This window comes from Capricornis sumatraensis, chromosome 16 (assembly GCF_032405125.1).
Source record: "Capricornis sumatraensis isolate serow.1 chromosome 16, serow.2, whole genome shotgun sequence".
NCBI lineage: Eukaryota > Metazoa > Chordata > Mammalia > Artiodactyla > Bovidae > Capricornis > Capricornis sumatraensis.
The window spans coordinates 67,543,618-67,568,550 of record NC_091084.1 but is presented as its reverse complement, the minus strand read 5'-3'; the positions used below and the strand labels follow the sequence as shown (position 1 = coordinate 67,568,550).

Genomic DNA, 24,933 nt, shown 5'->3' with positions numbered 1-24,933 from the left:
CACACACACACACCACTTCAGGAACACACACCCCAGTTCACAGACACACACACACACAGCAGTTCAGGCACACACACACACACACACACACACACGAGTTCAGGACTGCGGTGTAAAGAACCCGGGTGGGATTCCCACCACGGAGGCACAGAAGCACAGCGGGAGAGCGCTGGACGGGCCGCCCCGCGCCTGCGCCACAGCGCGCTCGCGTGGAGGACCGCCGCCAGGGGACGCCCCCGCGCGGCTCGGCCCCTCTGTCTCCTCCCCGCCCGCTCCCCGCCCCTCGCTCCCCCTGCGAGCAGAGAAGGCGGAAGTAGGGGTGTCCACCGCTGGGGCTCGGGCTCCGGCCGCCCAGGGGAGGTAGCAGTGGCAGCCTTCAAGTTAGGAGACTGGCTTTCCGGCCACTTCGGCGCGGAGCGCGGCGCCTTCCTCTCCTGGCGCCGTGGTGGAGCGGAGTCGTGCGGCCGGGTGGAGTCGGCGGCCCAGCGAACCCGAACGGTGAGTCTTCTGACGGCTCTTGGAGGTCGCGGCCTCGCTCCCCACGAGCTGGGACGTCTCCTTCTCTCCTCTCGCTTCCCACGGGTTGGGGTCGCTGCCCCTGTCCCCTGGCTTCTGACGGGTTGGGACTGCCGCCCCTGTCCCCTCGCTTCCCAAGGGCTGGGGACGCCGCCTCCTCTCCCCTGGGCTCCTACGGGTTGGGGACCCCGCCCCCTGTCCCCTCTGCTCCGCCGGTCTGCGGGCACCTCCTCTCCGAGTGACTCCATCCCCCAGCGGGAGTCGCGCGCCAGCCTCCTCCGCCCGACCTGCCCCACTCGGCGCATTCCCTTCCCAGAAGAGGAAATCGTCTCCTGGATTTTCCCGTCGCTCGGATGTTGACCAGCTTTAAAAAAAAAAAAAAAAAAAAATCCCTCTTAAGTCCGTAGCGACTCCCTCTGTCACTGTCATGGGAAAGCTATTTTGAGGCTTCGTGTTGAACTCGGTAGACTTCCCAGGCAGCAAGCTTTTTTTTTTTTTTTTTTTTATTCAGCTGACACGAATGTTTCCTCCCCCGCGCCTGCACTTGGGAGTTCTAGCGATTGTTCCTGACGCTGGGTTGATAAAGCTGTTCCTAGTATTTGGCTTCAGGGGAACTCCAGCTGAGAGTTAGGACTGTCTTGAGTGAACAGAAAGTACCTACAAGTTTTAGCGGCTTGAACCTGTAATATCTGCGTGTTTTCTCTGGTTTCTCGGGAGAGTAACTTACTAAATGCCTTGCTGTACACAGGCATAGAAACAAGAAAAACTTTCTGAGTGTTGGCCTTGAGAATCTGGCCACAGGCCTTTTATCCATCCACTTGTGATTGCTAGGGAAGGGAGAAGGGGCTTTTCTGATCTTAAGGCGGGGGATGGGGTGAGGACGTTGTGGCCCCTTTCATGACTCAAGGAAGGACTGTGTCTTCGGCACTTGGCACTTGCTGCCGATGTGAAAATCAGAGTTCGAACCTGCGCGCGCTGCATACAGCAGTGTTTCAGAATGGTAACTTGAGGGCTTTTCTGTGACAGATTTGAATACCTGATAAATTTGTGGCCTCAGATTTTGAAAGAAGTTGTTCAAATCTTTGCCTCTTGGAGAACAAATAGTGCCTAGAAAGGGGAATGCCCCTCAAATGTGTGTTCCAGAATAAGGCATAGCAGTTGACTCTGGGCCAGCACTTCTTGGCCATTGCAACACTTTTGCAGGTCTTTGCAATTTTAGGAATATATTTTAAAGACCTGGTAATAGTTCTTGTTTCTAAAGCTAATAGCAAATTAGAGGTGATTTCTCAGTGTTTTGTATTACTTTATGTGAGTTACATGTTTAGCTATGAACGAATTTCTGTTGACTTAAAATTGACCATTTCAAGATATAACATTGATTTCTTTAGCTTGGCGGGTTTCTCTTCCTAGCATCTGTAGATCTTAGAGAAACAAATTTTTGTGCGTCACCCTACTCCCCCTCCCACAAGATGTTTAACAGTATACTCTTTAGACTACTATACACACCCATGCTAATAGGGGAATGTAAGCTATGATTTCTTATAAGGCTATTTTCAATATTCATTTTGCAGTCAAAATAAGTTGGCAGGGAATACAGCCTACAATATTTAATTAATGCAGTGCTTACTAGGTTCACAAAAAGGGAATTATGCATGAAACTCTTAACCTACTAAGGAACCATGAACTTTGTACTGTCTCTTCTATTAATTCATGTAGAAAGCCCCATGAATTCTAAATGAAAAGAGGCTGTAAGAAATCTTTATTTGCAAGTAAGAATATCTGTTAACTCTATTTTAGCTTATGAAGAGCCAAGCCTACCTCTGTAGCATCTCATGCAGTGGATACCTGAGGCACCATGTGAGGTTAAAAAAAAAAATCCTAATAGAACATAATATTTTCTACTTGGTTGCCAGATCATCTTCCATTCACTCCTGTAGCTGACTGTAAGCACTTGTTTTTTCATTGGTGTTAATTAAAACAGTTACTCCTTGTAGTTAGGAAAATGATTTTCATTTAAGTCATCACAATCCCGAAAAGCAAAGGGAAAAACTGTTTGAACTTGCCAGAAAGAAAGAGTAAACCTAAAAATACTGAATGGCACTCAAAATACTGCCTTAGCTTAATTTTCCCTTTGCAGTATAGTTACATGGGACTATATCCTGTAGACACAGTGACTACCTAAAATTTATTTGAAAGGTGTAAAGCTTCTGTATTCTTAAAAGCTTGAAAAGTAGTGGCAATTAGATTTTTAAGACATGCCCACTTTCATGTCTTAACACTGCATTCCTGCAGTGGAATTCTTTTTAAGGAATTGTGACTGACTGGACAGATTTTCTTAATAACATATTTGCTATAAAAGGTCTCTTTCAACCTTCCAAGTCTTTTGAACTGGACAGCAAGCGGGCAGTATATAGACTATCCAATAAACTAAGTTTTAACTGGACATTTGGCAGAGAAAGTAGACTTGGCTCAGTGACTTTTGCTTTTGTCTTCTGACTAGCACTTTGATATATGCTGTATAACCCAACAAACATTAATTTCTCAAAAGTGATTTTACTTTAAAAAAATGAATAAAGTTTCAAAAAGTAACTATACCTGGAATTATCAAAGGTATATAAAATGTGTTCTCTCATACTTAATCTACTCTTGGGAGTGGGAATTAGAAAGTCTTTGATATTGTGTATCAAAATGTAGCTCATGTTGGATAACCAGCATCATCTATAAGAAATCATAAAAAGTTATATACCTGAGCTAATAACTCTACTTCTAAGAAATTTACCTAAAGTAGTAATTAAACACAAAAGTGTGTGTGTGTGTGTGTGTGTGTGTAGTTGCTAAGTCGTGTCCAACTATTGAGACCCCATGGACTGTAGTCTGCCAGGCTGCTTTGTTCATGGGATTCTCCAGGGAAGAATACTGGAGTGGGTTGCCATTTCTTTCTCCAACAAAAATTTATATGGGGAAATAAAAACAAAGGATATAAACCCTAGTATAGCATCACAGTGTCATCTGTCCTCAGATTTGGAGGGTGTAACGGGGCTCTTTTACCCGCTCCTGGAGCACAGGTGTAAAGACTAATTCTGTTTGTTTCCATTATCTTGCCTTTCCTTTCTTCTCATCAACTTGTACAGCCTTCCCTAGGAATGTGCATTACGTATAACAAGGCTTCTTGAACTGTTTTTAACTCTTTGAAGATATATCAAAACTAAAAAAATGAAACAAAACACCAGCCTTTCTTTACTGATTTTTTAGAATTCTATCAACCCAACCTAATAGCACTGGACAGCTCATGTTTCATTAAACAGCTCATGTTTAATAGAAGCTGTTGTCAGCATCTTAGTCTAGAGTCATAAAAATAATTGGGAAAAGTTTTAATGCAGCTTGAGAGACAAAGTTGTCAAAATAGAGACAACTATAGGCTAGTACAAATTGCACGGGCTCTGGGGTCAGGTGATCTCGAGTTCTGATCCTAACCCTGTTTCTTATTAGTTGGTTAATCCTTGACAAGTTGCTTAGCCTTTTTTAAAGATTCAGAGTTTTCCGTTTGACAAGTGGGAAGGGGGAACAATGAAATTGTTAAATAAAATAACTCTTATGGAGCCACACAGGGTAACTGATTTTACTTCGAAGCGCAGTTCTAAGTGTTTTGCACATATTAATACACTTAATCAAATTCTGTGGAGAAGGAAGTGGCAACCCACTCCAGTGTCCTTGCCTAGAGAATCCCAGGGGCCTGGTGGGCTGCCATCTCTGGGGTCGCACAGAGTCGGACACGACTGAAGCGACTTAGCAGCAGCAGCAGCAGCAGCAGCAGCAATCAAATTCTGAGGTGGATTCTTTTGTTATCCCCATTTACAGATGAGGAAACTGAAGCACAGAAAGGTTATGTCATTTGCCCAGGGCATACACCAAATAATGGAGACGGAAGTTAAACTCGCATCATCCCATTCTAGCAGTAAGCTCTTCACCAGTTCATGGTATTGCCTCTCCAGCCAGAATACTGTTTCATCCTTTGTAGGTGCTCATCAGATGGTTCTCGGGATTTCTGAGAAGGAAAATAAAGATCTCTATCATGGTAAAAAGATTGAGGATTACTGTCTTAGTCCACTGTTTGTCATGGAGGCAGACAGGATTTTTATATAGAAATGAGACAGGCTGAGGATACATTGTCTACAACATTGGCCGGAGAGTTACATTCCGTTTTCTAGAACTCTGGTTGATACTTGAACACAGGTTTGAACTGCATGAATCCACTTACAGGTGGATTTTTTTCCCAATAAATACTACAGCATTATGTCATCCTAGGTTGGTTGAATAAGTGGGTATATACCGACGCAGACCATAAAGTTGTATGTGGATTTTTACCTGCGTGGGGGTCAGCGCCCCTAACCCCCATGTTGTTCAAGGGTTAGCGGTATATCTGGCACATAAACTGAGAATTTTCCTTCAGCGTAATTATCTACAGGAGGGACCTGGTTAACTAGACTGAATTGCTTTTAGACCTTAACTTGTTAACTTGTAAATTCCAGTAATGGTTTGAATTTGAAGGCATCCTTCCTACCCATGAAAGCCATAGTTTTCCATAGGCAAACAAAACCTCATTTTTTTTTCCAGTCATTAATAATGAAACATAGTCACTTGACTGAGGGCATGGGGACGTACAGATAATATGCTTTTAAATTCTGTTCTTCCTGTGTAATAGAAATTGCCACACTGAACGTTTGGAGGTACTGTTGACCCCTTGAACAACACAGGTTTGAACTGCACAGGTCCACTTATATGCTTTTTTTTTTTTTTTTCCGGTACAGGATCTGTGGTTGTTGACTTCAAGAATGTGGAACTCTGAGAACAGAGGGCCAACTTGGATTTTTTATCGTGTGGGGGTTGGCACCCCTTACACCAGGTTGTTCATGGGTCAGCTGTACCCAATAGAATTTTCGGTCTAGAGGAGGAAACTGATATCCAAATGGTTACATCACCCTAAATCACGTAGCTAATAGTTTCTCATGCTCCTCTGATCCCTCCTGCACTGGTCGTCTTTGCATTGCCTGCCTGTCGTACTGTGGCCTTCAGCTCTGAATACTTGAAGGAACTCAGCAGCATAACTAAGTTCATTTCAACTGCTTAATGAACACCTGATAGGTGAAAGAACTCATGCTAAGTACCGAGGAAACAAAAATTCTTGAAACTCCAGTCGAAGAAAACAGACATTTAAACAGATAATTATGCTAATTATTTTTACAACTGAGGTATTTTTCTTCTGTTAACCTTATATTGCGGCTTTCTACTGGCTCACGAATTTCTTAACTTGTAAAATAGTACATTTATGAGGCAAAGCTAAAAAAAACTTTGAAAGTTTTCTGTAAATGATATTAACATAGCTAATGTATTAATATAGCCACTAAAAGGTGGCTTGCATAGATAGCTATGATATATACGTGTGTGTGTGAATATATGTTAAGGGATTTTTTTTCCTTGCTGTGTCTACAGAGCAGTTGATGATCGCGTTACTATGAGTCTGCTACACTGTGAAAACAGCTGCGGATCCAGCCAGTCCGAGAGCGACTGCTGCGCCGCCATGGCCGCCAGCGCCTGTGGGACCGCAGCAAAAGACGACAGTGTGAGCGGGGCGGCCAGCACGGTGACTCTCTCCAGCTCCTTTATGGAAGAGATCCAGGGGTACGACGTGGAATTTGACCCACCCCTGGAAAGCAAGTACGAGTGCCCCATTTGCTTGATGGCTTTGCGGGAAGCAGTGCAGACACCTTGCGGCCACAGGTTCTGCAAAGCCTGCATCATCAAATCAATAAGGTACGTGAGCGTAAAGCATGAATCAAATGCTGTAACAACCAAATGGAACGTTATTACACAGAATAATCTTGCACATTTATAAAAAGCTGCCTCAGGGAAAAGAACAGTGGACAGAAAAGGGAGAAGTTTACATTCTTATTCCAATTCTTACTGTAGCGTGAAAGGTAATTACTATCTCCTTCCCTCTGTGACTCTTAGAAACAATAAGTAGCTCCTTCCACTTAAAGCAGTCATATTACAGTCTGGAATGTGTCTTGAAGCTTTAAGAAAATAATATAAAAAGTACCTTAAATGATGATGCATCTAGAATATGATCATCTCGATGGTACAAATAATGCTGACTCTGTAAGTAATCATTATTCTCATTTTAGCCACATTACATTTTTGTCTGCTACCTGAGGCCTATGGACCACTGTAAAATAACCACTTTTTTTAAGGTATTGATTGACGGGACTTTCCTGGTGGCTCAGTGATAAAGAATCCATATGCCAATGCAGGGGGCTTCCTTGGTGGCTCAGCTGGTAAAGACTCTAACTGCAATGCGTGAGACCTGGGTTCGATCCCTGGGTTGGGAAGATCCCTTGGAGAAAGGCTACCCACTGCACTATTCTGACCTGGAGAATTCCATGGACTGTATAGTCCATGGGGTCACAAAGAGTGGGACATGACTGAGCGACTTTCACTTTCACCTGAGGCGTTGATCGACAGGGCTTCCTCGACGGCTCAGTGATAAAGAATCTGCATGCCAGTGCAGGAGATACAGGAGACTTGAGTTCGATCCCTAAAATGAGACGATGCCCTGGAGAAAGAAATGGCAACCCAGTCCAGTATTGTTGGGAGAGAGGAGGCTTGCAGGCTGCAGTCCATGGGGTTGCAGAGTCGGATGTGACTTTGTGACAAAACAACACTGATTGATGCCTCTGCCACCATTCAGTGTCTCCTCACTGCCTCCCCGCTGCTGAATCCCCATCAGCGCAGGCTGCCCTGCTGCTGCCCTTGCCTGCTTCCAGACTGTTCTCGATATAGCAGCCAGAACAAACCTGGTGAGATACGTAAGATGATGTTATCTCTGCTCCAAACATTGCAGCCGGTCATCTGGCAGTACACGCCAAAGCCCTTGTAAGACCTCATATAACGGGTCCGTACATTTCTCTTGTCGTTGTTCAGTCACTAAGTCATGTCTGACCACCTTTCTATTAGACTCCGTTCCCTCCACCTGTTCACTCTTTTCTGTTCTTGAATTTGCCAAGTATGCTCTTGCCTTGTGTGGTTGGCTATAGCTGTTCTCTCTGCATCTTATCAGCTAAGTGCTTAGTCAATGCACTTAACTCCCTTATTGCCGCTCAAATCTCACCTTCTTGTAGGTACCCTGGCCTCCCTGTTTACACCACAGCATGCCTTCCCCCTCATCTCCCCATACTCCCCCTTTCTCCCTTAAGTATGTTTTTTCTTCAGCACTTTTCATCTTTAAAACTACAGATAATTTATGTGCTTCTTGTCTGCCTACCCCCCCGAAAGATAAGCTCCTTGAGAGCAGGGATTGAGAACTTTATTTCTTGATATTTCCTAAGTGCTGATACATAGTAGGTGCTCAGTAAGTCATGATTGCTTCAACTGAATGAAAGTATATGGGATTTCCACAAAGGAATAAAATTCATCTAAGAAATACATGTATTTTACTATTATTCAAAAGTAGATGGGAACATTTTTAGGAGTTCTGTACAAGACCGAAAAATGGAAGAAGTAGAGGAATTTTAGGTTTTTCAGCTAATAAGCATCTACTTACATTGGTGAGATCATTTTTAAGTAGGTTATCTGGCCATTCACTCATCTTGTAAGTTTTTCTTTTGACCTTTAAATAAATTATTTTTTTCTTGTGGCATCCCTTATCTGGTTTGGTGTCGGTAATGCTTGCCTCGTAAAAGGAGTTTGGAAATGTTCTTTCCTCTTCTGTTTTTCTTTGGAAGAGTTTGAAAAGGATTGGTATTCTCCTTTAAATGTTTGATGGCATTCACTAGTGAAACCATCTGCTTCTAGACTTTTGTTTGTTGGAAGGTTTTTTGATTACTGATTCACTCTCCTTACTGGTAATCTAGTCTGTTCAGATTTTCTGTTTCTTTATGATTCAGTCTTGGAGGTTGTATGTTTCTTGGAATTTATCCATTTCTTTTAGGTTGTCAAATTTGTCGCCATGTACTTGTTCACATGAGTCTCTTTGCATCTGTGGTATCAATTGTAATGTCTCCTCTTTCATTCTGATTTTATTTATTTCAACCCTCTTTTTTGTCTTGTGAGTCTAGCTAGACTTTTCTATAAAATTTGAATTTGTGGTAACCTCATCCATACTTGGGAATTGGCTTAATTTAAATTAAAAGGGAGCATGTGTCTCACTTCAGTTTTGGAGAAAAATTTGTTAACCAGTGGTGAATTGCCAGTGTCTCTTTAGGGTTGGTTTTCTCACCCTCCACACTATCAGCAGTTTGAGCTAGGTGGTTCTTAGTTGTGGAAGAATGTCCTGGGCGTTATAGGATGCTTAACTGCATCCTTGACCTCTGCTCACTGGGTGGTGAAAATAGGCCCACTTCTGCAGTTGTGAGACCCAGAGCATCTCCAGACATTGCCAGATGTCCCCTGGGGCTCAGAGTTGTCCCAGCTGAGACCACTGGCTTAGGGTATGCGTGAGAGTGTTAAAGGCTTACCTTTTTTTTTTTTTCTGTTTATAATGATTTTTAATTTATATTATATTTCGATTGAATCAAGAGCACATAATGAATTGTTGCTTTTTCTGTAGGTGAAAGGGTACAGTATTTTACCAAGTGTCACACATGCCCAGGAAGGTAACTAATCTTTAGCGGTTTTTTAATAGCAAGATATTCATGAAAGTAGTGGAACAGTGATCTGAAAAGGAAGTAAAACCCACAAAAGGAAGTTGAGGCCTTTTTTCTTTTTTTCTATCTCCTTCTAAACTAGAAATGACCACTAACTTTGACTTTAATGTTCTTAAGGAACGGCTCGGGAGTTTCTCGTCAGTATAATCATTCAGAGCATCAGAAGACATCTCAATCCAATTCCATATTCTTTTGGAGTGATTGCTTATGCAGTGGATAATTATTTTCAGTTCACTTTGAAAGGTTCTTCTTACTTTCTCTTAAACACCCAATCATCTAGGTTTGGGGAATATATTTCAGTAAATTTGTTTATGTCCCTGCTTCTCAAAAAGATATTTGACAGTGTAATAATAACATCATGCAATCTGAGAGCGGCCCCATAAACAATGACTGTGTCACACCATTTCTAGTTCTGAGACATTTGACAGCACAGCTTATTTTCAGCACCTTTACCTGCCACAGGAACCACCACTGTTGCTTTACACATAGGAAGTGCACAACCAGTGTCTGAGTGATGGGTGCTCTGTAGCCTTCCTGACCTGCCATGTTTTGTGAGTGAAGATTGAAACATCACAAAAAGTGAAAGGGGAATGACAGACACCCAAGCTTTTTGGGGATAGTTTTTCCCATCATTGGACAGAATAAACCATGGGGAAGCAGGAGATAGAGGTCCTTTTAACTCCCAACTGCATTGTACCCATGACACAGAGATACAAGAAGCTGGTGTTGTCCATGAGCCAGTGTTGATGACTTTCAGAGTAAACCTTAAAAATGTGGCCTCATGGGGTTACTGCTAATGGGTTTAATTTTTACTTATGACTAATAACTGTAGACATGTTATTAGTGTATTCTGAGCAGCATATATTTAGTTGCATCTCCCTAGGATGTTAAATGGCTGCTGTCAGAACACAGGCAAGACTGGTTCATAAACTGTCCATAAAAGGACAGTTTATTTTGGTGATATTATACAATACAATGCATTTATTTTCTATAGGAAATAATATATGAAGAATTTATATATGATGTATTATTGTTTTGTATTTTCTAAGGTGAATGTTTTAAATCTACTGAATAATGTATTTGTTTCTTTTAGGGATGCAGGTCACAAATGTCCAGTTGACAATGAAATACTTCTGGAAAATCAGCTATTTCCTGACAATTTTGCAAAACGAGAGATTCTTTCTCTGATGGTGAAATGTCCAAATGAAGGTTGTTTGCACAAGATGGAACTGAGGCATCTTGAGGTATTAAAGTTATTTTCTAGCCATGTACATTTATGCAAGAAGTTCCTGGAGAACGGGGACTTTGCTTTGTCCATCTGGATATTGCCACTGCTTAGCATATAGTGATTGGCTAGTAAATTCTTACTGAATTAACACCAACCCTTTCATTATTGAGTATAAATATAAGTAGAAGCCAGAAATTTCTTTTTCCATCTACTCTGGCTTTACACCCTGTGATAATAAAAAATAAATGAGTATTCTTCTAAAAGTCTTTTGGGTGAACTTTATCTGCAATGAAACTGAAGAGCATTTTAAATGTCTCACGTTTTAATCCCATAGCTTCATTTCTCTCATTTTGAAATAAGCAACAAGCCCCACATAGTCATCATCTTAGCACCCTCATCATACTTTTTTCTCTGGTTTTCTAAATTATTCATTTTATTTTGAAGTAAATGGAGTTCTCCTATAGCTTAAGATGAATTGAAGCCACCAGATAAAAGAATTTGTTTTTAAGTTAATCAGTCCTTAGTGTGGTGGTTTTTATGAGAAGTTAAATATTGCTTAAGTTCCATTTGAAATTAAGCATTTAAAATATACATGTAGCTTACCCCCTTAGCTTCTTTTGAAAGAATGGTATTTTGGACACAGCACTAAATTGACAATGAGAAAATCTGCTTCTTTCCAACCCTCTTCCCTAATTAGATAAATGAACCTGAGAAGTCAAGTCCTTTGTATAAACTTTCAATTCACAACCATTATTTGAAAAAAAAATCCATTAAAGCCTTCATATTGTGGTTCTGTGGTGTGTACTACACAAAGTAGGTTCAGTAGCCAATTCTGTAGAAGAGAACAGTATGTTCTTAGAATATATTTAGGAAATTTCTCAAGGACTGGCAAATACTGCTTATTTATTTTTCTTCATAGGAGCATCAAGCACACTGTGAGTTTGCTCTTATGAGTTGTCCACAATGCCAGCGTCCCTTCCAGAAATGCCACCTTAATTTTCATATTCTCAAGGAGTGTCCAAGGAGACAGGTTCCTTGTGAAAACTGTGCTGTATTAATGGCATTTGAAGATAAAGAGGTATGTACTAAGTTGGATTTGTTAATTCAACTACTGTTTTATTTTTTTAATGTACAGTGGAAGGAGTTAGCAGAGATGAAGATGTTAATCTAGTCCTGAGTCTGTGTTATCAATTGTGAGAAGACTGAGTTTTAAGAAAGTAAGTTAAGTAAACCATTTTAGTAAATGAATGCAGGGTTTATATTTTTGTCTCTTTCTTAGAAAACATTATTTCTGCTCCTTAACCACTGTAGATACAAGTAACAAAATCTTCTAGGAAAGTATGTGCTGATCTGTTTCCCTATGTGAATTTTAATAACCAGTTTTGGATTAGAGACAAATAGTTGCTGTATAAGAGTTAGATTTTTCTCTTTAAAAAAGAGAATGAGTTGTTGAAACTTTGAGGAGATTAAATTAAATCCCACAAAGTATGCTGCTTTGGTGATAATTCATTGAGCTGTACACATACAATGAATTCACTTTTCTGTACTTAAGTTATACTTCAATTAAAATGTTTATTTTTTAAAAGAAACTCCATGGCACCTGCCAGCATCATGATGATAGAACATTTTTTCCATTTATAGACACATTAAGTGATTCTATATAAATACTATCAATGGGAAGGCCAGCACAGAGATCCTAGATCCTGTATCCCCATCCTGTGTCCTTTTTACTAAAATAATGAATGTACAATTTATGTTCTTTTTACTATCAAGATATTTCCTTAGGCTTTATTTCTTGCAGATTCATCTTGGTAATGTCCCTACTTATGAGATCAAGCGTATTATGCTTATTAAGTTGATTAATTATTCAGACAGTGTCAGCTAACTTGCTAAAAACGGTGAAGTCTGAGGCATAATTATAGCAAATTGGTGTCTTCTTAAACTTCAGTAAAAATGGGCCTAACCAGGAGGGTTGGTTATTTCTTAAATTTATTGTATTCTAGAAAACAAGGCTCATTTTTCTGGGGCCTTCAAGAACCTAGGCCACCTGCCCCAATCATGCTTCTGTTCTTTACCCTCCTGATAAGAGTTTTAATTAAATCATCTTGCTGCTGCTGGAAATTTTTGAAAAGAGGTCTTTGGAGAATTATAGTATTGATGAATGATGTCCAAACAGTCACACATGCTCTATGACTTTCAGTCAGGTTTTTAAAAAGTGATTTAAAAGATTCTCTTTTGCATACTATCATATTCTTTCAAAGATCTGGAAGGTGAGATGAATCTCATTTCTTCACTGGCAAAGGGAGAGAAAATAACCATTATAGATTATTCTCACATTTTTATTTTATACACACCAGTGTCCCTAATTTATTCATAGTGAAGAATATTGCTCTTTATAAAAATAGGTTGTTTTAAGATTTTCTCATGTTTTTTCTTATATTTCGCCAATAAAATTTAGGTTCATGAGCAGAACTGTCCTTTGGCAAATGTCATCTGTGAATACTGCAATACCATGCTCATCAGAGAACAGGTACAGTGATTCTCTTTCATAAACCAATGTTTCCATAAGTAGGTTAAAGAAGTGAATTAGGTCTTTAATTGAAAATTTAAATCAGTAAGGCAAAAGGAATGCAGATGAAGAAGAATTAAAACTTTGTGAGTTTTAAATGCAAATCAAAGTCACAGTCAGTTGTCCCTTCACACCAGTCAGAATGGCTGTCGTTTGAAAGTCTACAAATAATAAATTTTCGAGAGGGTGTGGGGAAAAAGGAACCCTCCTACACTGTTGGTGAGAATGTACATTGGTGCAGCCACTGTGGAAAACAGCATGGAGGTTCCTTAACACAATAAAAGTAGGACTGCTGTGTGATCTCGTAATCCCACTCATGGGCATATAGCCCCCAGAGATGAAAAGTCGTAATCTGAAAAGGCACATGGGGAATTCCTGGCAGTCCAGTGGTTAGGACTCCACGCTTGCACTGCCAAGGGTCTGGATTCAACTCTTGGTTGGGGGAACTAAGATCCCGCAAGCCACACCATGTACCACAGAAAAAGAAAGCAAAGGTTCATGCCCCCCAGTGTTCATAGCTACTTGATTCACAGCAGGCAAGACTTAGAAACAAACTAAATGCCCGTCAACAGATGATGGGTGCAAGAAGATGTGGTGTATGTATATAGACGTTAGACTATTACTCAGTTCACGGGGTCGCAGAGTCAGATACGCCTGAGCGACTGAAGCATGGCAGCAGCCACAGGAAAGAGTGGAGCGCTGCCGTTTGCAGCGGCATGGATGCACCTGGGGAATCTCACACCAAGTGAAGCAAGTCAGACAGAGAAAGACACAGGCTACACGTCACCACGCACATAAGGGGTCCAGAAACGATGCCAGTGGATCTGTGTACAAAAAACAGGCCCAGCGATAAAAAACAAACTTAGGGTTACAGAAGAAGGGAAAAAGTGGGGAAGGATAAATTAGGTGTGTTGAATTAACAGACACAAACTACTATACATAAAATAGACAAGCAACAAGTATATACATAGCACACTGGGGAACTATATTCAGTATATTGTAGCAACCTATAATGGAAAGTAATCCGAAAAATATAAATATATATGTAACTGAATCACTTTGCTATCTACTTGAAACTAATATAATATTGTAAATCCACTATATTTCAATTTTTTAGAAAACTTGAGTTTTTTTCTGATATATTGATATAATACTTTCAGAAAGAACAAAGTATTCAGTCATAAGTACTTAAAATTCCTAAATCATTAACATAATATCTGTGTTTATATATATTCATAAAAGTTCCAAACAAAGCCAAGTAATTTTTAGGTAAAAATAATTAAAAATGCCCATTTAAAGAACAAAAAACTTTATAAGAAATACATCTTTAGATTGTGAAATAAGGATCTTAGGTATCCAGAAACCACTTTAAAAAAAGAAATAGAAGGAAACAAGTCTGTAGCAGAAGGTTATTTATTGCCATGGCCCCTGAGGCGTGTTGGGAGATTCCAGGATCTGTAGCCGCTCTGTTCAGTTGTCTGTAGACCCTTGATGGGGCATCATCAGAAGTAGTTATAATAGAAAACTATTCATTTTTATTATTAATAGAGAAAGGAAAGTTCCATCTGGTTGCTATCTTCTGACATTTGGAGAGTTTACCCACAGAATATGAATATTAGTCACTAAATATTTATATACCCATGAAATCTGCAAACCCAGAGATCATAATTGATTACCTTACTAAGTAGGAAAAGCAAAACCTGTCCCTCAACTAAATTTTTCCATTCATGTGTTAACAGAGTCCTTTAGTTTTTTTTCCAACAGGGCCTTAATTTGAAGGTGTTAAACTTCTTTTTGCTTATGAACTCTCACCTACTTAGTTTTTCTTTTTTGCTTTGTTTTGATGTTTAAAGGAAAGCACATCTAAAACCTAGCAGAAGTAAAACTTAATTTAGGAAAAAATGCTAGGTTTAGAGTCAAAAAACCTAGATTTTGACTCTGACTGTGCGATTGTCTTGCACGCTGATCTCTGATAAGAAAGTTGACATTCTGAGTTAGGGATTAGTAAACCAGCCCACCAGCTAAATCTGACTGCTACCTGCCTTTTTAAAATAAGTTTCATTGGAACACAGCCCTGCCCGTGCATTTGGGTCTTGTGTATGGCTGGTTTTGTACTGCAGTGGTAGAGCTGAGTACCTGTGACAGAGTCCATGGGCTTCCTAGATGAAGCTAGTGGTAAAGAACCTGCATACGAGACCTGGGTTCAGTCTCTGGGTTGGAAAGATTCTCTGGAGGAGGGCATGGCAACCCACTCCAGTATTCTTACCTGGAGAATCCCATGGACAGAGGGGCCTGGTGGGCTGCGATCCAAAGGGTCGCACAGAGTCAGACGCAATGAAGCGACTTCGCACACACGCACATGACAGACCCCATAGGGCTTACGAGGCTGAAAATATTTACTCCATGGCCCTTCAGAGACAGCTTTGCTGACCACTGTTACAGACTATGCGAAGTGAAGGTTGGAATAAGTGATCGCTGATGTTGTTTCTGAAGGGTCACATGGGTTGCTGTTTCCTCCTCCAGTTCAAGTTGCCTAGTCATCATTATTTTCATTGGAGATTTAGTTACATATTTGGTCATTGCAAGAAACAACAATCTTGTAAAACAGACAAGTATAAATAACATAGCAGTATTACTCAAGTCATAAGTGAGAATTAAGCCAAAAACTTCCATTAGGTGCAGCCCAGTATATTGTTAGGTCATCTGAGATTATAGCTAAACTAAATTTTTAGAGGAAATTTCGTACCACTTTCAAAAAACATAATTCTGCGTAATGAATCTTACCTTAAAGAATGTTTTTTTGGAGTCCCCAAATTAAAAGCTGAGACTTTCTTTAAAACTTATGTGCTTAAAGTGTCTTCTAACATCTGGGTCTCCCCGTTGTAGTCAGAGTATGCGCAGGTTAACAAGATAACAAGCTATGAAAGGTGGTCATGAGGGAAGCACAGGGTGCAGTCAGTGGCTCTGATGGACACAGTTTACTGGTCCCTCCTCACGGGCCTGAGAGTTGGACCATAAAGAAAGCTGAGCGCCAAAGAATTGATGCTTTTGAACTGTGGTGCTGGAGAAGACTCTAGAGAGTCCCTTGGACTGCAAGGAGATCAAGTCAGTCAATCCTAAAGGAAATCAACCCTGAATATTCATTGGAAGGACTGATGGTGAAGCTGAAGCTCCAGTACCTTGGCCACCTAATGTAAAGAGCTGACTCATTAGGAAAGACCCTGATGCTGTGGAAGATTGAAGGCAGGAGAAGGGGACGACAGAGTACCAGATGGTTGGATGGCATCATCAACTCAGTAGACATGAGTTTGAGCAAATTGTGGAAAGTAGTGAAGGACAGGGAAACCTGGTGTGCTCCAGTCCATGGGGTCCCAGAGTCAGACACGAGTGAGTGACTGAAGTGAACTGAACTGAATCAGTGGCATGGACCTCAGTGAGCGTTGCAGTTGCATTGAGGATGACCTCAGAAGGTGCTTTTTCTTTAAAATGCCGCTAGAGGGTGCCAGTTCTCCAACGATAGGAATAAACTCATGTTCTCAAAATGAATTTTGAGTGATTTGGGGGCACAGTATGAGATGTTGATATTTCCTTTCTCTGTGATTTTTGGAAGTAAATATCATTTTAATCTTTGTGGGCTAACTGGTTTCTGTGTCAGCTGCTCAGCTCACCCATTGTAACAAAAGCAGCCATAGACAGTATAATCTTGTTTAGATGAAGTGTTATTCTTTATTTTGAGTATGATCTTGTCAACTAGAATATTAAATGCAGGGAAAAACATTTCTCAGCCTTTGCTTTGGTTTTCAGATGCCCAATCACTATGATCTAGACTGTCCTACAGCCCCAGTTCCGTGCACATTCAGTGCTTTTGGTTGCCATGAAAAGGTAAGTTGTTTTTTTAATTCTCAAATATAGATCAAGAAAATTAAGTTATATAGTGTGGTAGAGGATAACAGTGGAATTGGAGATGGCTGACACGTTGTTGATGTGGTCTTTAGCTCCAAAGAGAAATTGGGACTCAGAATATTGATTTGGAGAAGTAGTTGGTGATTTCAGTGGGAGGTGTGATTGGGATTGCGTGGAGTATACTGGAAAGAGAAGTAGCCCAGGAAAGGAGCCATGAATGAACAGTCTCAGACGCTGGTGAAACAGGCAAGGAGTAAGTATTGTTATGATCTCTGGCATGAGTTTAAGACCTAGTGAGCAGTTTTGTCAGGTACCTGAGAGACAGCAGTGTGTATGGTAAGTCAGTCTTTCTGGAGAGGGTGAGTACGCTTTGGCTTTTCTGCTGTGCCTTTATATGAGGTTTTTTTTTGTTTGTTTGTTTTTACAGTAAGTATGCATTTTATAACTTAAATGAGCAAATAGTGTATAGTATGATTACACTTGATGGGAAAATCCTGTATGGCTTGTGTGCATAGAGAGAAAGACTTAAAATATATCAAAATGTTCATGGTAGGTGAGATAACAGGTAGCTTATTTTCTATTTGATCATCTACCCTTTCTTTCTATAATGTACTTGAATTACCCTCACAATAGAATTGTTAATTTTTTTTCATATAACAATTAAGCTATTCTTGATGATCTTAGAAAAATAGGAAGACAGGGAAGATTCCACTTTGCAGCAGATTTGTAAAACTAAGTGTGGGGTTGGAGACAGTGCAGGTGGATGACTCTTGGTTATAAAAGGAAGAGGAAGAAAATGGTATTAGCTTGAGGGAGACACAAGATGAATAAAGGGGTTGCTCCCCCCGCACCCCGGTTTTTTTTAACAGGAAAGACTTTAATAAATCTGTTCTTAGGGGAAGGGTTAAGAGGAGAGAATGTTTGAAGATAAAGGAGAAAGGAGATGGCTAAACAAAACCTTCTGAGGAAGTGAAAAGTGATGGATGCCACTTGGAGCCCAGGTGAAGCATTAATTTAGGACAAGAGGAGGGTCAGCTCTGAGTCCAAAGAGGACGGGCATGGATCCTGATACTTTTACAAGTGGGAGGAGGTTTGTCTGAGTGAAACCTGAATGAATATTCAGCAGATAGCCTCTCAGTTTTTCAGGGAATGAAGAGGCAAGATCATTTCTCTGGATGGAGAATCTGATGCAGTCAAAGAAGGGTGTAGGGGACTGAGGAAAGTGATGATGTGACCAGAACCTTTTATTTGACTTGGCTAGGTCCCTTTCCTGGTCCTCACATCTCTGTTCCTAACCTGAGGCCTGTGCTTGATTTTCAGATGCAGAGGAATCACTTGGCACGCCACCTGCAAGAGAACACCCAGTCGCATATGAGAATGATGGCTCAGGCTGTTCAGACTTTAAGCCTCGCAGTGGCTCCCGCACCTCAGTGCACCATGCCTCCGTATGACTCTGTCCCTCCCACCCGGCCTTCCTCTGGGCGTCACTCAGAAGTCCACAATTTCCAAGAAACCATTCAACAGTTAGAGGGTCGCCTTGTAAGACAAGACCATCAAATCCGGGAACTGACTGCGAAAATGGAAACTCAGAGCATGTATGTAAGTGAGCTCAAGCGAACTATTCGAACCCTTGAGGACAAAGTTGCTGAAATAGAAGCACAGCAGTGCAATGGGATTTACATCTGGAAGATTGGCAACTTTGGGATGCACTTGAAATCGCAAGAAGAGGAGAAGCCCGTTGTCATTCACAGCCCCGGATTCTATACTGGCAAACCCGGCTACAAACTCTGCATGCGCCTGCACCTGCAGCTGCCAAGCGCACAGCGCTGTGCCAACTACATATCTCTCTTTGTCCACACGATGCAAGGGGAGTACGACAGCCACCTGCCTTGGCCCTTCCAGGGAACGATCCGCCTTACAATCCTTGATCAGTCTGAAGCAGCTGTGAGGCAAAACCACGAAGAAATAATGGACGCCAAACCAGAGCTCCTGGCCTTTCAGAGACCCACCATCCCCCGGAACCCCAAGGGTTTTGGCTACGTGACTTTTATGCATCTGGAAGCCCTCAGACAAAGAACCTTCATCAAGGATGACACGTTATTAGTACGCTGTGAAGTCTCCACCCGCTTCGACATGGGCAGTCTTCGGAGGGAGGGTTTTCAGCCACGGAGTACTGACTCAGGGATATAGCATCCCCTGATTTGTTCAAGAAACAACAGAAAAGACATCTGGAGCAAACTTACCCTGTTCTCAATAATAATGTACAAACAAAAAAAACAATGGAAAAGATATAATACGAGTGAATTTTATTTGACTTCCTATAGATTTCAGGGGATTTGAGCCAAAATCCTTGGAAGCTTAAGTTCTCATTCACCCTGGTTTTTCCTCCAGGGTGTTATTAAGGATATTCAAGGACTATTTTAAACCCTAAATATAACCGTACTTATTAAATGCGACTGTGTTGTCTATCAAATAATTCTCCTTTAAGTTGTTTCATTCTACCTTGCTTATTATTTCCTTTAGGCTACAATGTAGCATTTCTCCAGAGTTAGAACTCAGAACCATGTGAAAACCAGCTGCTAGGTGTTAGGCTATACATCATTTTTTGTCTGTTCCAGACAGAGTGAATTACACAGCCCTTCCATGGTTCTTTGTTACCTAGTGGAGAAGGCGATGGCACCCTACTCCAGTACTCTTGCCTGGAAAATCCCATGGACGGAGGAGCCTGGTGGGCTGCAGTCCATGGGGTCATGAAGAGTCGGACACGACTGAGCGACTTCCCTTTCACTTTTCACTTTCATGCATTGGAGAAGGAAATGGCAGCCCACTCCAGTGTTCTTGCCTGGAGAATCCCAGGGACAGGGGAGCCTGGTGGGCTGCCATCTACGGGGTTGCACAGAGTCGGACAGGACTGAAGCGACTTAGCAGCAGCAGCAGCAGCAAGGTCTAGAACAAGGAGATGCACACACATAATCACCAACATAGAAAGTTTAAATGTCTCGCCTAGTCAGCCAGTATGGCAGCTCATTGGTGGTGAGAAAAGCTATTTGAGCCCAGAAATTTTCAGCTCTTTTGAACGCTGCTGTTCCTGTGATTGTCCAAAAATAAGTACCTGTCAAGGTACATGTAAAACAATAAAGTTGTTCTTGCTGCATAGGTAAAAGAAAGCCTGAAGGAAAGCTACTACTTTTCGATGACTTATTTTCTTCTTTGTGCAGCTTACCTGTTTTACATTTTTTTCTACAATAAACTGTCCTTTTCTCAGAGAAAAAAAAGTTGCATGTTGCCACAAAACATTCAACCGTAACAAAAAAAGGAAATAATATTTAAAAGCTTCCTGGTCAAATTTCTATTAAAAGTATGTCTGTGCATTAGGTACTGAGGTGAGTCATTTCCTGCTTTGGTTATGTTATTTTTTTTTCTACTAACTTGGGAGCCTTAAATCGAAACAAAAACAGGTTTTTACCTCACTTCAGCTTATCCTAGCTTCAGGTTTCCCTGAAGGAGTTGGATTAGATATTTCTAAGGTCCGTGCCAACCATAAAATTCTGTTTTAAGAAATGAAGTTCTAACCAGCAGACTGTTGACAGTAATTACAAAAGGATTTTGCCAGTAAAAAATTGGTTTATTTTTTGCTGACATAGTACTTAAATTTAGTATCAATTTAGGGTCTCCTTTTAATTTGAACAATTTTTTTAAACTCCCAACGTTTGGCATTTTGTAATAAACCTGCCACTTACTGTATACTCGTCATTCCTTGTGAATGTGGGATAAGAGTAATGATCAGACTGTCTTTCCACATAGACAGTTTTGTTGACTCCAGCTCAGAATCAAAACTTAGCTGGAAAGTGGATCTCTTCCTTTCATTTTTCATCCCTCCAGTCCCATTCTGAAACATGCTGGTTTGGACCCAGCTGACCTACAAGTATCTGGGCTGTGTATCTGTTTTATTAACCTTTTAACATTAATTTTTGGAAATTGTTAAAAATAATTTCTTCTTTTCCCAGAGATATCCAGCCCAGTGTTCAGTGAAACTTGCAGGTCGTACCCTTTGTTACTGGAAAACAAGTCAGCATGCTGACTGGTAGTTTGGTGGTTTTTTTTTTTTTTTTTAACCTGTCCTTTAGCTGTTGCAGCAATGACAGTTTCTGGCTGTTCTGCAGAATGATGGGGGGCACTAAATGCATGTGTGTGCAGCCGCTCAGTTGTGGCCAACTCTATGACCTCATGGAGGGTAGTCCACCAAGCTCCTCTGTCCATGGGATTTCCCAGGCAAGAATACTGGAGTGGGTTGCCATTTCCTTCTCCAGGGGATCTTCCTGACTCAGATTGAACCCAGGCCTTCTGCGTCTACTGCATTAGCAGGTGAATTCTATATCACTGCGCTACCTGGGAAGCCCTGAAATAGGATGAAAATTGAGGATTTTTTTCCCCTAATGACGGACTAACGCATTGGATGCTCTCTAGCAATTAGTTTTTGTGGCAGGTATAGAATTATAAAATTGTCCTTCATTACTGTTTTTATATACCGTAAGTCTTAGATAAACTAAGAGCATCCATGTGGGTAGAGTACATCCTCCTCAGAGGAGAGCAGTCACTGTCTTCCCTCTGCCCAGGGAATCCTTAAGTCTTTGGTGACCAGAAAATCCTCAGAGGGGAGCAGTTGCTGTCTTCCCTCTGCCCAGGGAATCCTCAAGTCTTTGCTGACCAGAAAATGTTAATTATTAGATTTTTCTAACTTACGATTTTGAAATATCTTTCCTTAATTCAGTAACTGCTATTCTTGTTTTGCCTCAATTAAATTATTGTTTTGTGTGAAATCCCATCAGGTGTTTTTGTGATATCCAGTTCCATAAATACCTAAGCAGTGCAGTGCCTTGAGGAAATGAAAAGCAATAGTTTTGAAGCTTTTTCCTCCTCTCCTCGCAATTCCAGTTGTTATAAAATTTCATTAAATGTGGGAAAGTAGTCCTGGATGGGAACACGTGGAGAAAGGAGACGTGCTCCTTTCAAGGGGCGTTGGCAGCAGGATGCTGGCCCTGCCTATGGGACAGGAGTGGTGAGGGGCACAGTCCGCTCCTCTCAGGGCTGGAGGCTCTGAAGGTCCATGCATTCCCTCCATTTCCTGGGAAGTCTGCAAAGCACAGCCGCCGTGCTGTATCTCAGAGGGAGAACCTCCTCTTAGAGCTTCCTTGTCTCTGCTGATTGCAGCTCCCCAACTGTCTCCTAGATTTCAGGATAAAAGCTAAATAGAGCGCCCATGGGAAAAAGGGCAGGTGGATTTCTGTATTCCAGGAAAGATGCAATCAGTGGTCCCGAAAGTACATAAGCACTTCCACTTGAGCCCTGAGGGGCATGTCAGCGATGAGAAGCAGGGCAAGGTTCTGTCCAAGGCAGAAACCCTAGACTTGACACCCTGCCTGGCACACAGCACACACTCAACGATCATGAACGTTGAAGTTCACCATTTTATGGTAGGTTATTTGTCATGAAATGTTTTCTGGTAAGGACTAGATATTGGGGAATTGTTTGGTGGTTTACTTTTCTCCCCCAGCACTTTATTATGAAATTTCTCAAAAATGCAGAATTATTGAAAAAATTTTACAGTGGTCACTACCTAGAATTCACAAATAGCATTTGGTTGCATTTGCTTTATCACTTGAGTGCTACTTTTAATGAGACTTGTTCAAGTTTCGTTTCTCTTTTAAAATTGCACTGCTAAAATAATTGAAGAGCTTTAAGTGAGTTGTTTTAAACTCTGTGGAAATGTGATATTTGCATTATAGCTGGAATTGTAGTCCTTTCTTTACACTAGTTTTAAACGTGTAAATCTGTCCTGTTGAATTTCAGACTTAATTATTTTGCCTGAAGGAATGTTTTTTTATAACAATTATTTTAAAGTCCTTGATCAATTGTACAGAATATTCTGATGTTGTTTTCACACTTGATAAATTATCTAATTAATTTTTCTGGTGAGAGTGTACGTGGGGCTCATTTTGCTTAAACAAAGTTTCAGGATAGTGTTCCCCAGAGGGCCTGAAGAAGCAGGGTAATTTAGCATATAAACCACTAAATTAGGAGCTAAGAGATTTAGATTTTACCCCTGACTGACTATGGACAAATCACTTCTCTTTATCTTTGTGTCAGCTTATCTCCTTGTAAAGTGGGGACTAGAATTTGATATTTAGGTTTTAATAAGTAATAGGTAACATTTATTAATGCTTGGACCAGTGAGGAAAGACTTTTTAGAAAAGAAAAAAAAAAATACACGATGCATCCAAGGAGGTTCTCATAATTATCTAACTGTATGACAAGCTTCGGAATGAACTCTGATTTGAAAAATTGAAGCATGGGCCATGGTCAAAAGTATCTTATCAAAAACCTGCTGTTGCTTAGAACTTGCTGTTGCCGCAGAATTTGTGAGTGGTTTCCCCAATCCAGCTGGACTGTGAAAATTATGTATTTTGTGAGAGGGTGATTGGGAGGCCATTTCCTCCTCTAGAAAATCTTCCTGACCCAGGGATAGAATCCTCGTCTCCTGTGTCTCCTGCACTGCTTTTGGATTCTTTACCGCTGATCCATCAGGGAAGCCCTAAAGATGGGAGGAGGCGGACATTAATCACAGCAAGATTGAAAATCAATGTCGAGTTGAAGAACAGGTTGTACGGAAGGGCGGGGCTTAAAGGAGTCATCCTGATTCAGTGCCACACACATTCCACTGCTCCCCAATCGACCCACACAACGCGGAACACCAGCCCTGCTCCTGCCAGCCCAACCTCAGGAGGTCTCCGTCAGGTCAATACAATTGAATTACAGGATCGACCAGGGGCTAAGCAGGGTCTCTCTGCTCCATTTAGCAGATGAGTGTGCCCTGTCCTTTCTATTAATAAACCCAGGTAATGAATGTAGATTCACATTTATCTCTTGGAGTTTTTGCCTTAGATCGCATCTTAGTAGTGATTGCAAAGGTTTGACCAAAACCATGCTCCTTGATTGGCGTCCTCAGTCAGTCAGTTCAGTTGCTCAGTTGTGTCCGACTGTTTGCTACCCCATGGACTCCTGTCACTCAAACTCATGTCCATTGAGTCGGTAATGCCATCCAACCATCTCATCCCCTGTTGTCTCCTCCTCCTGCCTTCAATCTTTCCCAGCATCAGGGTCTTTTCAAATGAGTCAGCTCTTCACATCAAGTAGCCAAAGTATTAGAGTTTCAGCTTCAACATCAGTCCTTCCAACACATACATATTCAGGACTGATTTCCTTTATGATGGACTGGTTGGATCTCCTTGCAGTCCAAGGGACTCTCAAGAGTCTTTTCTAACACCACGGTTCAAAAGCATCAATTCTTCGGTGCTCAGCTTGATTTATAGTCCAACTCTCACATCCATACATAACTACTGGAAACCATAGGCTTGACTAGATGGACCTTTGTTAGCAAAGTAATTTCCCTGCTTTTTAATATGCTGTCTAGGTTGGTCGTAACTTTTCATCCAAGGAGTAAGCATCTTAATTTCATGGCTGCAGCCGCCATCTGCAGTCGCCATCTGCAGTGATTTTGGAGCACAAAAAAATAAAGTCTGCCAGTTTCCACTGTTTCTCCATCTATTTATCATGAAGTGATGGGACCGGATGCTATGATCTTTGTTTTCTGAATGTTGGGCTTTAAGCCAACTTTTTCACTCTCCTCTTTCACTTACATCAAGAGGCTCTTTAATTCTTCATTTTCTGCCATAAGGATGGTGTCATCTGCATATCTGAGGTTATTGATATTTCTCCTGGCAATCTTGATTCCAGCTTGTGCTTCATCCGGCCCAGCGTTTCTCATGATGTACTCTGCTGCTGCTGCTGCTGCTAAGTCATTTCAGTCGTGTCCAACTCTGTGTGACCCAATAGACGGCAGCCCACCAGGCTCCCCCGTCCCTGGGATTCTCCAGTCAAGAACACGGGAGTGGATTGCCACTTCCTTCTCCAATGCATGAAAGTGAAAAGTGAAAGTGAAGTCGCTCAGTCGTGTCCGA

General features: G+C 41.2%; 1 protein-coding gene across 1 annotated transcript; it reads left to right on the top strand.

Moving 5' to 3' along the window:
* The first annotated feature begins 370 nt into the window (after positions 1–370).
* Positions 371–19,338, top strand: TRAF6 (TNF receptor associated factor 6). Its single transcript, XM_068988768.1, has 7 exons — positions 371–498; positions 6,007–6,327; positions 10,309–10,459; positions 11,363–11,521; positions 12,902–12,973; positions 16,817–16,894; positions 18,236–19,338. Exons 2-7 carry the CDS (start codon positions 6,029–6,031, stop codon positions 19,103–19,105), a joined length of 1,629 nt encoding a protein of 542 aa, XP_068844869.1. The 5' UTR covers positions 371–498; positions 6,007–6,028; the 3' UTR covers positions 19,106–19,338.
* The last annotated feature ends 5,595 nt before the right edge of the window (positions 19,339–24,933 follow it).